The 18,889-nt window shown below is 35.6% G+C and overlaps 1 protein-coding gene across 1 annotated transcript in view; it reads right to left on the minus strand.

Moving 5' to 3' along the window:
- Window positions 1–278: 278 nt before the first annotated feature.
- Window positions 279–18,889, minus strand: part of LOC306845135 (testis-expressed protein 264-like) — a 70,436-nt gene continuing 51,825 nt past the window's right edge. The window contains exons 3-4 of the mRNA XM_079377736.1: window positions 8,559–8,739; window positions 279–2,571 (exon numbers count right to left, since the gene is read on the minus strand). Of these exons, the coding sequence (XP_079233862.1) occupies window positions 2,258–2,571; window positions 8,559–8,739 (495 nt within the window). The 3' untranslated portion in view covers window positions 279–2,257. The remainder of the gene's footprint in view (window positions 2,572–8,558; window positions 8,740–18,889) is intronic.

Here is an 18,889-nt window from a genome sequence, read left to right on the forward strand (position 1 = left end):
GCTTCTTTTAAAATTATTTAAAAAAAACTTACAGACCACAAACGTTTGAATGGTAGTGTATGTGTGTGTGTGTGTGTGTGTATATATATATATATATATATATATATATATATATATATATATATATATATATATATATATATATACAGTGGTGTGAAAAAGTGTTGGCCCCCTTCCTGATTTTTTATTTTGTTTTGCATGTTTGTCACACTTTAATGTTTCAGATCATCAAACAAATTTAAATATTAATCAAAGATAACACAAGTAAACACAACATGCCGTTTTTAAATGAAGATTTTTATTATGAAGCGAAAACAAAATCCAAACCCACATGGCCCTGTGTGAAAAAGTGCTTGCCCCCTAAACCTAATAACTGGTTGGGCCACCCTTAGCAGCAACAACTGCAATCAAGCGTTTGCGATAACTTGCAGTGAGTCTGTTACAGCGCTGTGGAGGCATTTTGGCCCACTCATCTTAGCAGAATTGTTGTAATTCAGCCACATTGGAGGGTTTTCGAGCATGAACCGCCTTTTTAAGGTCATGCCACAGCATCTCAATAGGATTCAGGTCAGGACTTTGACTAGGCCACTCCAAAGTCTTCCTTTTGTTTTTCTTCAGCCGTTCAGAGGTGGATTTGCTGATGTGTTTTGGATCATTGTCCTGCTGCAGAACCCAAGTTCACTTCAGCTTGATGTCACGAACAGATGGCCGGACATTGTCCTTCAGGATTTTTTGGTAGACAGCTGAATTCATGGTTCCATTTATCACAGCAAGTCTTCCAGGTCCTGAAGCAGCAAAACAGCCCCAGACCATCACACTACCACCACCATATTTTACTGTTGGTATGATGTTCTTTTTCTGAAATGCTGTGTTACTTTTACTCCAGATGTAATGGGACACACACCTTCCAAAAAGTTCAACTTTTGTCTCGTCAGTCCACAGAGTATTTTCCCAAAAGTCTTGGGATCATCAAGATGTTTTCTGGCAAAACTGAGACGAGCCTTTATGTTCTTTTTGCTCAGCAGCGGTTTTCGTCTTGGAACTCTAGGTCCTATTTAAGTGATTTCTTGACTGCGAATAGGTGTGGCAGTAATCAGGCCTGGGTGTGGCTAGAGAAAATGAATTCAGGTGTGATAAACCACAGTTGTGTTTCAACGGGGGGTGGGGGGGGGGGGTTATCTTTGATTAATATTTAAATTAGTTTGATGATCTGAAACATTAAAGTGTGACAAACATGCAAAAAAAATAAAAAAATCAGTTTTTCACACCACACACACACATGCATATATATATATATATGTGTATATTTCATGTCTATGTATAGTTAAAAGGTTGAAGTAGCTGTTGCCTTACACATACTTTATATTTTCTTGCAGAATCACAATGTAAGACTGATCAAATGACCTGCTGAACATCAGAGAGCAACTGTCAGTATCAAAAGATGAAATACAACTGATATTCCAACATTCTGACACAGTAAGAAAAATATAATCCAAAACAAACAACAGTCCTTATGCTGAATACCCTGTTTCTCTCCTAATTAGCTTGTGAAAAATGACAGAAAAATACATGGGAAAGAAAGAGAAAATATAGCCTGATTTACTTGAATATGTACTGTGTATTGTTTGTATTGACTTTTTCTTTTCCAAAAAACAACAACAAATCAATTACATGCAGAGGGCACAAAATAGTAAAATTAACACACTCCAATCATTAACAACATGCACTTTTTATTATCAGTCTTTTTCAGTTCTATTCCACAGCAACAGACAGCATTTGGAATGAATTATTCATGTTTTGAAGCAAACGTTACTGAATACATCATCTGTAGAACGTTAATGAAATAAAATGTCTGATTAAGCTTCATTTAGTTGCGTTAATAGTGTTACCTCATTTTCAGAATCTGCCTGATTTACTTGCTGCCTGAATGTAGTTGATAATTACCGTGGGAAGACAGACAATAGAGAAAGCAACATATACAATCGGTTCCCTTAGAAATAAATACAAAGCCGAAGAATAATGTGCATTTCATTAAGTCTATAATAAAAGGTTCTGAAAGGGATAACTGCTTGTTTGCTGACAACAAAGAAGTAACTTTTTGGATATTTAGGGATGTTAATTTCAAAAGACGTAGGAAGAGAAAAAAAGCCTTTGATGATTTCAAAGACACAGACAAACTTTCTTCCTCTCACACATGCACCCACACTCACATATGCGCTTATCATTCACCCACTTTCCCTCTAATCCGCTTTATCCTTCACTCCTCCCTGTTCCCGATTGTTTCTCCCACCATCATAGGCTTCTGCTGTCCGTTATGGTCTTCCTCCTCCGTTTCGTTTTTCTTCTCCACCTCCTCCTCTTCCACTTCCATGTCCAGCTCTTCAAAGGAAGAGCCACTGCCAACAGACTCATTGGACCCCTTGCCCCCTTGGTCCCCATCCTCACTTTGACCCTCTTCCTTCCCCAGGCTCGGCTGAGAGCTCTCCAGTAACGGGGCTGAGGCCTCCATCACATCCCTGCTCTCCTCAACCACTTCCTGGATCACTGGGCTTGACTTTTTGTCAGGTTCACCTGGAACATAAAGTATATTAACAGGTTAATCAATTAAGAATTTGCCACCGCAACACAGAATCCCTCTTGGCCACGTTTCTCGATACAAAGGAAATATTCATATTATGCCAAAATTTTTCTAATTCAACTCATGAATACATTTACATTTACATTTATTCATTTAGCTGACGCTTTTATCCAAAGCGACTTACAATTGCTATATACGTCAGAGGTCGCACGCCTCTGGAGCAACTAGGGGTTAAGTGTCTTGCTCAGGGACACATTGGTGTCTCACAGTGGATTCGAACCCGGGTCTCTCACACCAAAGGCATGTGTCTTATCCACTGCGCCATCACCACCCCACAAGTCAATACCCTTCAGTATTATTAGGAACCATTACGAATAAACAGACTGAGAAATTTGCTTAAAATTTACTCACCCTCAGGTCATGCTGGATGTAGATGAGATTGTTTCTCCATCAGAACAGATTTGGAGAAATTTAACATTACATTACTTGCTCACCAATGGATCCTCTGCAGTGAATGGGTGCCGTCAGTTCAAACGGCTGAAAAAACATCACAATAATCCACAAGTAATTCACATGACTTCAGTCCATCAATTAATGTCTTGTGAAAGTGAAAAGCTCCATGTTGGTAAGAAACAAATCCATCATTTTAATTTCAAACCGTCACTTCTGGCTAAAATATGAGTCTACAATCCATAATAGTGGAAAAAGTCCATCGCCGTGTTGTCTTCTCGCATCAAAATCATGTTTGTTTAGAGCCTTTTTAGAATGTTTTGTTTCTTGCTTGTAAACAGTTCATGATCTGTGCATATTTCTCTCTTGATTCCGATGAGGTGCCTTTTTCACTGGAGAAAGCAATATTATGGATAAAGAACTCCTGTTTTAGCTGGAAAAAATAGTTTGAAGTTAAAAACTTCTTAATGATGAATTTGTTTCTTACAAACACAGATTTACACTTCACAAGACATTAATTGATGGGCTGGAGTCGTGTGGATTACTTGTGGATTATTATAATGTTTTTATCTCCTGTTTGGACTCATTCTGACGGCACCCATTCACTGCAGAAGACCCATTGTGATCAAGTGATGTAATGCGAAATCTCTCCAAATCTGTTCCCATGAAGAATCAAACTCGTATACATCCTTGATAACCTGAGAATGAGTAAATTCTCATTAAATGTTACTAAGAACTAAGAAAACTATGAAAAAGGTGGTTCTTTTAAGAATTATTAAAGATTCTGTGGGGAACCAAAAACAGTTCCTACGTGACGTTGCTGTGAAAACCTACTCTTGGAATTTTTAATAGTGTAAATGAATTTTAAAAATAAGCTAATAAAAGTTTAAAACTTAGATTATAAAATAAAAAAAGAAAAATGGCAGTTTAAAGTCCTGCTGTTAGCGCTGATGGCCTTCGGGATCCTTTAATGGCATTTCAGCATCAGAGGGTTACAGTCATTTACTAACAGCAGTATAATTGCAAGAAGCTGTGCTGTTATCGTGACACACACCAGGTGAGATCTATAATTGCCAAAAAGCTAAATATAAGTTAAAACAACCCCCCAAAGGCTGTGTTTGAGCCAAATTAAAAAATGCCTCCAAAGGGATTTCAAATATTTAACTCAGAATTAAAGGTGAGGCATCAGTAAACAGCTGTGATTCTGCTGGGGGAAAAGGAATAAAAGAGGTATAGAAGCTTTATGAATCTAGTGGTCACTACACAAACATGCCAAACATGGCAAAGACCCAAAGCGGTTGTTAACATTTAAAGTACTAGTCATATTATTATGGCTGCAAATAGATTAAATTAAAAAAATCTAATTACACAAAATGCTAAATTGATTGGATTTATCAATAGTTACCAAAAAAAAGCCCCCAAACGAAGGCACTACATTATTGTAGCAGACAGCATTGAATAGACATTACAAAGCAGCGTCACAATTCAATAAACTGATTATTACTGATTATGATTTATTTACATATAATTAAGCATAAGCCTAATCACACACCACGATCCTTTTGAAAATCGAGTAAGGTGCTGTTCTGTGAAAATAGGAAGAAGAGTAACTTAAGCCAGAAAAATAATTACACTGCATTGGGTCAGAAAAAAAATTGGGCATGATCTCTTTGTAAGGTGTAATTTAAGAGGGTCATGGCTGCAATCCTTTGCTGAAACTACTTAAAATGAACAAATAAAGTGACTGAATCACAATGAGGATGGAGATGGATGAAAGAGGGAGGGGGGAGGAAGGAAGAAAGAGAATGGGAGAGAGAATCTACACTGTGAGTCTAATACCAGCCATTTAAACTAGAATAAAACTTCCCATTTAGCCTAATTTCTTTTAGGACAGCAGTGAATTTGACCTCCCTTCCCTCCCTGCCAGTATTATTTTAGATGGAAAGGAATGATCCCTCTCTCATCTAGATCATCTCAACATATAAGATATGGCATCTCAATTAAGCACCAGCTCTCTGCTCATTGTGAAGATCCACACCGGCAGAAAAGAGGAGCAGTCAGGGGAAGACCTTCTCAAACCCCATTAGGTGCCACAACACACCTTATATTTGCCCATCACATAAATATGTTTAAATGTCATTCATTTTAAATGAATCCTCCCCAAGAATCCTGAATGAATGGTCTTTTTATGACAGTAATAAACTCTTGGTCAAAGGAGGAACCTATACTCAGCTATGCAAAGTATGACCACAAAATATGGTTCTATATGCTGGAAGAAGTAATATTTTATGCAGACTTCTTATTTTCAAAATGTATATATATATACAATATATACATTTACACACACACACACACACACACACACACACACACACACACAGGCAGCAATAAGTTTTTAATCATTTGTTTTTAAATATTAGATTTTATAATTCTTGTTTTTTAATGTTTCATTCCATCAAAAATATACTAAAACAGTAATATTGTGAAATATTACAATTTTAAATAACTGTTTTTTGTTTGAATATATTTTAAAATGTAATTTATTCTTGTGATGGCAAAAATGGCATCATTAAGGTTCACATGATCCTTCAGAAATCATTCTAATATGCTGATTTGGTGCTCAAATATTCTTGGTGCCCAATTATTAATAAAAGGTACTTATTATCATTGTGGAAAACAAAGTTTTTGCTATGATACTATGATTCTTTGTTGAATAGGAAGTTCATTGACCGGCATTTACTTGAAACAGAATTTATTTGTAACATTATAAATGTCTTTACTGTCACTTTTAGTCAATTTAATGCATCCTTGCTGAATAAAAAGTATTATTTTTTTATTGTATTTCCCCCAAACTTTGGACAGAAATCGTTACCCAAACCGTTCATCTAAAACCTACTCGTAAGACAGCATCTTCCTTACCAAGTCACCACAGCTAATTATAACCTCTCAGCCAGAGTATGTGAGAAACCTTTTAACAACCCAAAAGGGCACCGCTAAGATTAGACTGGGCTTTCCGGACCTGGTGAATTTGCCTGTACTTGTCCTTCACATTGTGCACAGTGTACCCTTGGTGCTCTTGAGCACCGTGACACTGGAATTAGCTCTGTTCACAGCTTGAACGACACCCTCTAAAAGATCATTGTCACATCCGAGAATGGTCATTTGGGAGCAGAACGTGATGCTCAGTGGGTCCCTAATTCACCAGCGCTATCCACTTTTCCTAATCACTTTCCTGGCCCTAATAACTCACCTTATCGTCATTATCAGGTACAGTTCTAGACAGATCCCGGCCTGCCTGAGTCTCAGAGTGTCAGACCACAGGAGATAGACACAAAAGATTAAATATGGAAAATGAGACACTATGTCCATTAACCAGTATAATATGAGCATGGTAATAAATAGCATGGTGAGATTAAACAAGTCACACTCTGAAAATTATCTTTTCATATCTTTTCATTGAACACACCGTCTGCAGCAGATGTTAGTAGACAGAAAAATCGAAATATATATCATACATGCTATATAAGATACATATTTAATATGATCTCTTTTTAAATCACTTATTAACTTAATCACTTATTAACACATAAAAAGAGTATGCACCATTGTATATCACTGAAAAACAATAAACAGTTTTGGCACTAACATGTCAAATATTTGATATGTGGGGTAGAACTTCCAGTAGTAGAATTTGCTTCCAGGCTCTCTAAACAGTTTGAAATCTCAACAAAGCTGAAGCATATCTTTCCATGGAAAGCCTCTTAAATCGCATTTGCCTGCATTAGTTTCTAAATTGGGTCCAGTGGGATTGTTAGCCGAGCTTCAGGATTTTTGTTCAGTAAAATGTTTCAGACAAAAGGGATTTTGAAAGAGGACAGAACTATGTAATGATAGGTACAGTAAAAGAGAGAGAGAGTAAGTGATAGTAAAAATATTAGATAATCAAATCATCAAAAATTCAACAGAAATTCATATATATATATAAAAAAAGAATATTTATGTAAATTTAAAGTTATATATATCATTTATGTATATCATGTATATACATTATTTATAAATATATATATTTGTAGCTGAAATGCTTTTAGTGTGAAAGCACATGTTAAGTGAATATGGGAAGAGGTGCATGTTTATATACTGCTATGCATTTGGAATGAATAAAGGTCACTGCATGTACACATTGAACTCAATGAATGCATCAAATAAGCTTGAAACACCCACACTGAAATCCAAGCCCAGCCCTCAATGCGTAAATCTAAAGTTCTTTGGTTCATGTTAAAGCACCTAAGAGACGAAAGAGACAGGAATGAATGGAGAAAGAGAGAGTAAAAGCGAGATGAACTGCCCTGCAATCCCCCAAATGAAGGAGTTTGAAAAACAACCTGCACTTGTCAGATCCAGCTGAGCAGCTGTGATTGAACGGCCTTTAATTAAGAGAGCTGCAGGCACACACACACACACACACACACACACACACACACACACACACACACACACACACACACACACACACACTGAGTTTAGCTGTATTCCCGCTGGAGTAATGACTCTGTTTAGCTGTGCAGAGCAGAAAACAGCCCTCGGACTTTAGCATCAATCTTCACAGCCATTTGTTTTACTGACCACAGAGTGAATTGTGAACAACTGCCGCTGTGACTGAGCCATGCTCTTTCATTTTTCTCAGGTTCACAGAGCTTGTCGGCTCACAACAGAGACATAATACGGCAGATAAGGTGTGACTACTGTGCAATTGGTCTGGAATAAATGCACATGATGAATGAGTCCTCATGAACACATTCAGGCAAGCACTCACAAGCCATTTTAATGTTGCTGGCAGGTTCTGACAGATTTATAACATCTGAAATGAGGGTAATAGTTTGGGATCCTAAGCAGAGGTGGCTAAAGAACTGGACATTGAACATGACATTCACATAAGCCATCTGTCTGTAACTACATAGATATTACTACAATATATGACTGTATATAGTGGATATATTACTGTGATATTACTGGACAAGGGATGATAATCAAGAGACAGCTCTTATTGAGAATTGTTATGGATTGATTTTCATGACGCTTGCATTTTTTCACACTGTAATGTAATATATAATATAGCCTATGCATCAGAGAGTTGAAATCGTGCTTTGAATCATAGAATTACAATTAATTAATATAATGTTGTAATTGTATAATAATAATAATAAATTAATACTAAACTCAATTTAATATTAAAAATAAATGTAAATAAATATTAAAAATGTTTTCATTTTATTTGAATATTATTTATTTTTTAAAGCAAATTCATACTAATTATTTTTGATAGTGATGATGATGATGAAGGTAATAATATTATCAATAACAGTTATTATTATATTTTTGAATTTAAACATTAAATGGTTTCATTTAGTGATTTTTAAAGCAAATTAATATGGATTATTTTATTATTAATACAGATTATTTATTATATTAAAAGAAGATGAAGAAGAAGAATTCTCATCCTTATACCGGTCCGATGAGTATAGTAACATACCTGCCGCCAACTCTGTAACATCAGCATCTTTATACTCCACTGTCTCCTCAGTGCCATCAGATGTGTTCTTCTCAAGCAGTTCAGGCACACAGAAGTCCATCTGATTCTCCAGAGGACACATGTAATGGATCAGATCTCCTTTGCATATCTCCAGGAATGGGTACGCATTCAGTCTCCTTTCCTACAAGAACAAAAGTGAGAAAAACGATTAACGTTGCATACCCACGATGCCACAACTCATGCATACATGCTGCAGTCCTGAAACCACTGAGGAACACTGTGTCAAGAACATTCTCCTTCAAATAAATCTATACCACTTTTTATGGTTCAAGCAAGAAAGAATAGTCGGTTTTGAATATACTATTCTTCTTAAAAATCCTTTTGAAAATCCAGTTGAAAAAAAAAAGCTCTTACATTTTATCAACTGATCATACACAACTGTAAATTTCTCATGCATTTCACCTCCATCCAAAGAGGTTTCCATTAAATTGTTGGCCAACATGATTCAGCTATTACAATAAATTTTGGCAACATGATAGCTATATAAACAACAAACCATGGGTTGAGAAATTAGTAGTGACACCAAGTTATTTGCTCTTTAATACGTTCAGTACTAATTATTTCTGTTCATTATTGCTAAGAAGGGAACGCCACTGTCCTCTGCAAAAGACCTTCAGTGATGTCCCACCTCATTAGAATCAAACTTAGGTCAGACCTTTACTGATCAAACACACCAGCCTTATGACAACTTTGCAGCTGGACTAAGCAGGAGTTTACACCAATTATTCTGCTTTTAATGAAGTGGCCTCATTAAGGATAAGACCAAATGCCACTGTAATGATCTGAAAGAACAATGCAAAACAACAAGCGGATCAGGCTGTTGTGCACATAAAATCGCTAAGCGTGAAATTGTGAGCTAAAATTGAGACATTTGAGACTATTATTTAGATATTTTAGATGTTTAAACAAGAGGTCAAAAGCATTTAGACAGTGTTTTAAATGAACCACTGTCACTTATCAAACCGAAGTATTACATCTTTATTTATTCATTTACGCACAGTAAGCCATGCCTATATTTTAGATATCATAATAATGTACTGTATATCGTAAAGCTCTCATGTAACCAACAAATGGAAGCTTATCGTTTCAGATTACATTAAAATAAGAACAGATTTAAAATGGATAAAGTAAGAATATATGAATATTTGATATGACATGTCATAAAACATCAAGGTTCCCCCATATAAAGCCAGAATACATGTGCAGAAAATACTTTGGTAATAAAAATGCAGATGCTAGCAACATCAGACAGGGCTGCAATATTATTTTGTGAATGATTTGATATATATATATTTATATATATGGAGGATGTTATGTACTATCGAGCCCTCAGGATAGAACTGTGCTTCCATAATTGTACTGCCTCTTCATGCTGAGAGCTCTGTTTTGATACAGTAACACTGTTTAAGGCCCATAGAAATGACAAGTGCCATAATAAAACAAGGTACAGGTGTAAACAAACACATGTATGTACAAGTGTGCACAGGTAAACCTAACAGAACACATGCAATTCATTAACAGAATAACCTGATGGTCATAAGATTTTAAACAATCATTATAAAACCGTCACATAGAGAGACAAACCTTTTAAGTGGCAAAATGTTAAAGGGGTCATCGGATGCCCATTTTCCACAAGTTGATATGATTCTTTAGAGTCTTATTGAAAAGTCTATAACATACTTTGGCTAAAATGTCTCAATGGTAGTGTAAAACAACACCCCTTTTACCTTGTCAAACACAGCTCTGTTCACAGCAAGTCGTTTTAGTGCAGGCTTTTTTAAATGCTAATGAGCTCTGCTCACCCCACCCCTCTCTTATATATATTTATAGTATGTGTCATATATATATATATATATATATATATATATATATATATATATATATATATATATGGACTAGCTTTATGAATACAAAATATAATACACGCTCGATACTATGGCTGGTTAGGACAAATAATTTAAATAAATTAATTAAAAAAAATTTGATATCACAATTTTAAAAAATCTTAAAGGAGGTTTTTTGCCAAACAGTTTCTTTATTTGATCTTGTGAAGTATAAGACCCCATCCCAAGAAGACAGTGAAAGGACTGAAGAGCTGAAGATGTTTAGCAGTTTCACAGTTCTCCTCCTCATTGTTAATTGACTGGTTGTATTCTAATCCTCAGTAAAAGAGTCCTCCTCTAAGCAATCACCTGATACACATAAAGACTCCAGCCCTTAGGGGCACACATGCAAATGAGAGCACATCTCCTTGAACCAGGAGCGATAATGAGTGTGAGAGGAAAAAACAAAGACAATCCACTCCACACTGTCGCCCCCATGAAAACAATGACGGCACCAAAGCGAGAAATAAGAATAAGCAAACTGCACAAATCTGTCTGTAAACGCTTTAGTTCCTTTACCATCAAGACTGTATATTTAGGTTACAGACATTTCTAAAGTCACTATGGTCCTTTTTTAAAGCTTTCAGTTTCTTATAGTAGCGCCATCTGATTGCTGTTCATCAAATGCGTCAACTAGCACTGCAGTAATAACTAGCTTCCAGACACCTCATTAGTGTAACAGCTTGTGCTCTCCATCACGGCTCTGAGCAACACTTTCAGTCAGACAACAAGCACTAAGCAGTCCAATATAAAAAACAAAGGAATTTTAAGCACCTCTCACACTTTTCAAGCATGTCGTATAATCTAATAATGAATCTAATTACCACCTATGAGATGCAATAATGATTAATACAGCAAAGCGTATATAGCCAACATGCACGCTAGGTATAAAAGAGCCAGCGCCGCTCTGAGCAGGAAATCTTTGTGATAACTTTGACTGCTTTTGTGCTACTTGTAGGTGTTATGGGGGGAAACAAGTAATATTGCACTTTAACAGGTAATTAACCCAAGACCTCCTTTGTGACTGATATATCAGCTCACATGATCACAGCTTGTAAATTGTATTGTCAAATACAGAAAACAAATCTAAAAACTAACAGGTCTGTTAAGTTTCACTTCAAAACTTTGCCCTTAAATGATCCGTATAACTTTATAGAGCTTTTAAACATTGGTAAAAACTATTATTAAAGGTTTTAATAAATTTTCCAGATTGGTGGATATTTGTTTTTTTATTGATTATGCCCAGCAAAAACTCTTCACAATGAATATACCATTCAAATGTATTTATTTAATTTAATTTTAAATTTGTATTTATTTTTAATTTTTTTAATTAAGCAAGAATGCATTCAGTGACCATAATTATTAATACATTTATAATGGTGCAAACGATTTTTATTTCAAATAGATGTTGTTCTTTTCAATGATCCATTCATTAACAAAAAAAAAAGTGTCACAGTTTTCACAAAAATATTAAACAGCAAGTTTATATGATATTCTGGCCCCTATGTGTTGTTGTGATGATGAGCAAATGCCACTAATTACACTATAATTCTATAGTCAGTATCACTAGAGTAATAATATAAAATATACTCACATGGATAAAATGTGTACATATTGCACAGACATAACATATGCTGCTATCATAAAGTACCTGTATCATTTTGAACGCACAGCTGAGAAACCGACATCCGTTTATAAATAACACCTGTCAGTTCCAGCATCATCCATCTCTAAGAGCTCCTTATGTTGAATATCTTATTATATCTTGTATTATTATGTTGAATATCTTCATTTCTGTCCATCATAAAAATAAATAAATAACTAGCCACTATATTAACCAGGCCCGTTATAATTGAAAGTACGCTTCCGGCATGAGCGGTTTTAATTAAGCGGAGACGATGCTCCATTTTCCTTGCTGCCCTTTTGTATGTGAAACCACACCCTCGGTGGTGGCTGCGGGGCGAGTGTTACCCAACACAACGAGTCTGCATGACTCCACTTACCCTGAGCTAGATGGGGTGCAATCAGGAGATAATGAAAGGGAAACATCAGCTCCTCAGCAGGATGAAAACTGTCCTGTTTATATGAGCAAGCAATCATAAGAGCTCGACTGATGGGGCTTTTTCTCTAAAAAGTGAATTCTACAGAACAACAGCACTGTTGTTATACTTTCAACAGCCAAATCAGCCAAGTTGGCTCAACCAAGCAGGTTGCAGGTTGCATCACCAGGCCAGCTGGTATCTAAATGGTTTAACTAATCAGCCAGGTGGGCTCCCATCCCTATAAAATAAGGGTGCACAGCTATTAAACATCTGGCTGAAACAGATTAATTGATCATTATTTTCATGTTAGGGACAATATTTTAAATTAGCATTATTTTCTGAATTTTTCATGTTTTCTTGGACAGTACAGTATAGAGCAGCCAGAGAGCAATGTGCGGACTTATTAATAAATGTCAGATATTAAGATTCTATACTACTTTATCTCAATTAAAAAATAAATACATAAATAATAAATACTTAAAAATGACTCAAATTCATTGTTTAGAAGCATTGTTTAAAGTAAATTTAGGCATCACAACATTATAATGTCTAGTATAAAAGATTTGTTAAAGTCACATTAAATGTCTCATTAAACATTGTTATTAAAGGGATAGTTCACCCAAAAATGACCATTTTGTCATAATTTTCTCACCCTCATGTGATTCCAAACTTGTATGAGTTTCTTTCTTATGTTGAACATAAAGGAAGATATTTTGAAGAATGCTGGTAATCAAACTTGATGGTCTCCATGGACTTTCATAGTATTTCTTTCCCTAGTATGGAAGTCAATGGTTTGGTTCTTCAAAATTCTTTAAAATATCTTCTTTTGTGTTCAACATAAGAAAGAAACGTATACAGATTAGGAACGACATGAGAGTGAGTAAATGTTGGGTGAACTATTCCTTTAAAGATTGACTTAATTTGAGCATTAGCTGAAGGCAATGATAAACTATATCCAATTTCAGAAGCTACTGTATTTATCCAATATAATCCTATACAATAAATGTAAAAAGCTCTAATATCGGGTAATAATGTTATATATTATATCGGGTATATATATATATATATATATATATATATATATATATATATATATATACCTTGTTTTAAGTTCATACAACAAAAAGTTGAGAATCTCCTACAAAAATAAGTTGAGAGAACTCAAAAGTCTGCAAAAAGCTGGTTGCCTTAAATTTTAAGTTGGCTCAACTTTTTTTTTTTTTTTTTTACAGTGAAGTATGCAGACTATAAAACAACTAACTCAGAGCAGCCTTGTATCTTGGAGATAGTCAGTACTGAGCTCTGTTTTGTTTTCATATTTAGTGTAAAAAGCAAGAAATATTTTAGGCTAGATTCGATCCTGTAAAATCCACATGAGCACTACATCTCCAATGTGTCTATAGTTACCCAACTAAGCATTGGCCCAACTCTGTTCATTAAGTGTAATGGTATATAATTTAGAAATGTCTATACATGCTGAAACAAGCTTGCATCAAAGAAGTCATGATGATTTGATACCTGTCCAAGACTTCGCTGTACAGCCATACAGATGAACGTCTATTTATTCCCCATCGACAGGTGAGATTTGTGCAGAGAAAGTCAATGTCTCCTGATAGATCCCTGTATGCCCGCTATGATTCAGCTCAGTCCAGGCCAATTACTGCTTTATAGATCAAGCTGTCTAAAGTGTGCAGCACAGTAGAGCACATGCGATATGTGAAAGAGCTTTCATCTTTAAAAGAGCTCTCATCAAATCCTTCCAAAAAATCACTTCAGAAAACACAGAGATGGTGAAGTTGTCCCGGGTTCACTCAGGGCCGTCACTGTCACTACAGCACTAAGAATAGTTTTCAAATCAATTGGAATAAACCTCTCTGTGTTTGCTGTTAAACATCACTTTTCACTTGAGAGATCTGGGTGTCTGGAACAGATACGTCTCTGCATGACAAGTAAACATAAATAATAATGGACCAAAACACATATACAACCTGGAAAAAGAAGTATGAATGAAAGAAGAAGCATTAGCATAAAATATAACAATAAAAGCAAAGGCACAGGAAGTCTAAAAGTACACCCATTTTTTCCTCCAACTAACCAACTGTCATTAAACCACAAAAACCAAGGTAACAAGTGAGATGTATAAGATGGAGATGTGGGTCAATGCCCTTGTGAATATAAATAGCTTGTTTCATTTTTACCCCCACAAGTCATTCAGCACAGGGGTTTCAAACAACAAAAATAGCTCTTATACATTTTTAGAGCAGTAAAACAGTAAAATCGTTATTATTATGAAATATTTATTGTGAAAAGCGCTATACAAATAAATCATCAATCATTTAGGTTTATATATCAAAGTGGTAGACTTTAATAAGTGTTAATTATTAATTAATTAAGCCATTAATAAGTGTTAATTATAAGTGTTAATTATTTGCTTTGGCTTTAGTACAGTAATAATATACAAACCAATTATTTAATTTAGTAAATAATGCACATTTTTTCCTTACACAGTATAAATCGGTCTTTATACATTAAAATATCCAGTGAGAGTCCCTCATAAACCTTTGAATGGTAGTGTATTTGTTAGATCCAAAAAATAAGTTGAATTCTGGACAGCTGGATGTGGACAAACTGGATTTTACATTAATGACTCCTCAAACTACAAAACCTACTGTCTATTCATATTATGATTTAAATGCTGATCAAGTGCTTTGAAAGGCGTCCCTGCTTCAGCCATGTTCTATAAAGCAAGACCTTCAAACTAGTGGCCAGTATTAAGACATCAATGTTGAGTCCCTTCCTGTTTGCTGTCAGAGTGTTGTGATTGTGGGGCTGGACACAGAGATGCAGAGGACGGGCAGAGCATGACAGCCTAGTCACGTGTAATGCCAGGCGAACCAACATTTGCACCAGTGGTGACAAATGAAATTCAGCAAAACTCTACCGCACCGCACAATAACGTAAGTGTTTCACACAACAAGTCACAAAACCACTGATAAAGGCTTATGGATCTTTTGGTTTTCAAGTCAAAGTCCTTGTATGCAAAACTTGCTTGTATAAAATAAACAATGCTTGGTGAAATGGAAAGATAAAGATGACTACATGAGAGAGAGACAAGTGGAAAGCGAAATTAATTAAACTTTCTCAATTAGTGTGCGAGGGTGCCTACACCTGGCCTAACTGTTTTTTCTACCCTGGACTACTAACATTTTCTTAAGAGTGAATTTGCAGGTTAAAAATGAATCCAAGGTCATTTTAAAGTCCATTAAGAATTAAACAACATCCAGTAAAACTAATCCAAATCAAAAATGAAATATGAGAGCTAACATGCAGAATCAACCTGGTTGAAATCCACTTGTGTTAAGAAAAAAATGAAAATGGATAGAAAGGCTCATTTAAAAACAAAAAAGAAATGACAAAGATGGAAAAAGAGCTACTTCGCAAGAAATCATCTTAGTAACTAATTAGTGTAGCTACAAAGTATAGAAAGTTCACCAAGATTATAAGTAAGATTATTGTAGTGAGTTCTACAAGAAAATTCTATTTCAGTCACATTTTTACATGTTTAATTCAATGTAATTTAATTCATGTTACTTGTTGTTTCTTTGTAATGAGTTGTGAACCCAATTTTTTTTTCAGTGTAAGAATATTTTGTGTGTATATTTTGCAAGCTACAGCTTGAGAACATAATATTTACTTGTTCAGCATGCTCACCGCATCATCAAAAATATTATATATTTAATTTTTTAGGAGTCTTAAATGAGCTAGTTCCTATAAACACACTGTACAATGTACTGCATAGCGTTAGAGGAAGTCTGCGAGAGAGAATCTGAGGAAGAGAGTGACAGAAGGGGAATACTCCAGGGAAATGTCGTGACTCTGTTCTTTCAGGCAGCTGCTCCATGAATTTGTCTCCTCCCACAAACAGAATGTGAGCACTCACAGGTAAGCGCATCCCCAATCTCCCTCATCTCCCCAGGCTCCCACTGTTACATAATACACACCTCTCTCAGCGCAATCATAGTCCAGCTACAGAGCCGAGAGCTGCTCCTATCAGACAGAGTCCATGTGAGACAACAAACCCAAATTTTAGAAGGCAAATTTGATGCACGGCTACTATTAGTGTTGTCACAACGGCAATTTCAGTGAAACACAATCTCAGTAGTTGACACTAAAATTTCACAAATCTCAATACCAATTTTGATAGCATTGTGCTCTCTCCAACAAGGTTTTAAGTAAACTTTAGAATCAAAACTATAAGGTATCTTGTAGGTATATAAGGTATCTTAGTATTCCTATATTTGTTCCATTTATGTTCACTTTGTGGATGGTTATGGCAGCCAGGTAAAGCAGATAAATAAAAGTACCACTGCACTCAGTGTTGAGGAAAGTTACTTTTAAAAGTAATGCATTACAATATTGCATTACTCACTAAAAAAGTAACTAATTACATTACCTAGCTACTTTTTTACTTAAAAAGTAACTCAGATATTTTCTTGTAAATCAAAAAGTAATGCATTACTTTACTAGTTACTTGAAAAACTAATATTATTACGTAAGTTGCGTTACTTGTAATGTGTTACCCCCAACACTGACTGCACTAAAGTCTGTTCAGGGCAAAGTGGATGCCCTCAAAACAACACAAAACCACCTGCTCATTTAACTCTAGTTTGCAACAAAAACAGTTCACAGAGCAGAGAGGAAGTATGCCACATGAAATGTGTTTTAACAGTAATTTTACTGTTACAAAAAGTGAATATTTAAAAAACAAAAAAGTGCCACAAGGTTTGGGAACTGAGAACCAGATTAGATTAGATAGATAAATAGATAGATAAATGGATAGCTAGATAGATATGTATGTAATGCATATATATGTGTGTGTGTGTGTACATATATATATATATATATATATATATATATACAGTGCCCTCCAAAAGTATTGGAACATTGCTAAAGACAAAATTGCTCTGTTGGCTGTGGAGTCAAGACATTTACAAATATGATGTTGACAATTTCAGAAAAAAAGACAAAACTACAGAATGTCCCATTTTATTATTAGCCGTTTCAACACACATGTTTTACCAGCTAAGAAGTTCAACACTTTTAGAGTTTCATCCCCCTATCTGATGTGAGCATAAGTATTGGAACAGTTGCCTCACAGATCTTTCTAAGTGATCAGCTGGGTCCTGTTGCATTAATTCTTCAGATATTAAAAGCAGGGAATGTGTCGTATCAGTTATATCCATTACTTCTGTATTCTGAATCTTGCATTCGATGATGACACACACAAACCAGGATGAAGATGAGGGAGCTGACTTTGAGAGAAAAGCAAACAATTTGGATGCTAAAAGAAAAGAGGAAGTCAGTTAGAGCTCTAGCAAAAACAAAGGGCATGGAGAAATCAAGAGTTTGGAAACCACCAGCAACCAACAACGACCTGTTCGGCTGAGAAAACAACAGTAGTTGATGACAGACAAATCATAAAAGCTGTGAAAATTAACCCTAAAAGACGTGTCTGTAAAATCACCAACAACTTCCAGAAAGCTGGGGTGATGCTCTGACAATCTACTGTCCTCAGGAGACTTTGACACAGAATTACAGATGCTACACAGCAAGATGCAAACCTCTGACCAGCACCAAAAATAGAAAGGCAAGATTAGAGTTTGCACAAAAGTGAGCCAGAAGAGTTTTGGAACTGTGTTTATGGACCGATGAGACAAAGATGAACCTTTATCTAAGTGATGGGAAAGCAAAAATGTGGAGAAAAAAAGGGAACTGCACTGATCCCAAGCATACAGCCTCATCTGTAAAGCATGGTGGAGGTGGTGTCATGGCATGGGCATGCATGGCTGCCTCTGGAACAGGCCCTCTCAACTTTACTGATGACGTAATGTATGATGACAGTAGCAGAAGGAATTTGGAAGGGTACAAAACCATCTTGCCTACCAATATTCAAGAAAATGCCACCAGATTCATTGGGAAGTGCTTCATATTGCATCAGGACAATGACCCAATACACCCTGCCAGTTCAGTCAAGGAATTTATAAGGGCAAAGAAACAGAAAGTCTTAGATTGCCCAAGTCAATCTCCAGATTTAAATCCGACTGAACATGAATTTCACCAGCTGAAGAGGAGAGTAAAGGCAGAAACTCCCCAAAACAAACAAAAATTGGGATTGGCAACATTATAGGCTGGGAAAAGTATTTCAAAGGATGAGACCAAGAGTCTGGTGATGTCTATGGTTCACAGACTCACTGCTGTGATTGTGCGCAAGGGATCTGCAACTAAATAATAGCTTTTAATCTTTTTTATCTGCCTTATGTTCAACTGTCCCAATACTTATGCTCAC

Source organism: Barbus barbus (assembly GCF_936440315.1).
Source record: "Barbus barbus genome assembly, chromosome: 25".
In the NCBI taxonomy this organism is placed as follows: Eukaryota; Metazoa; Chordata; class Actinopteri; order Cypriniformes; family Cyprinidae; genus Barbus; species Barbus barbus.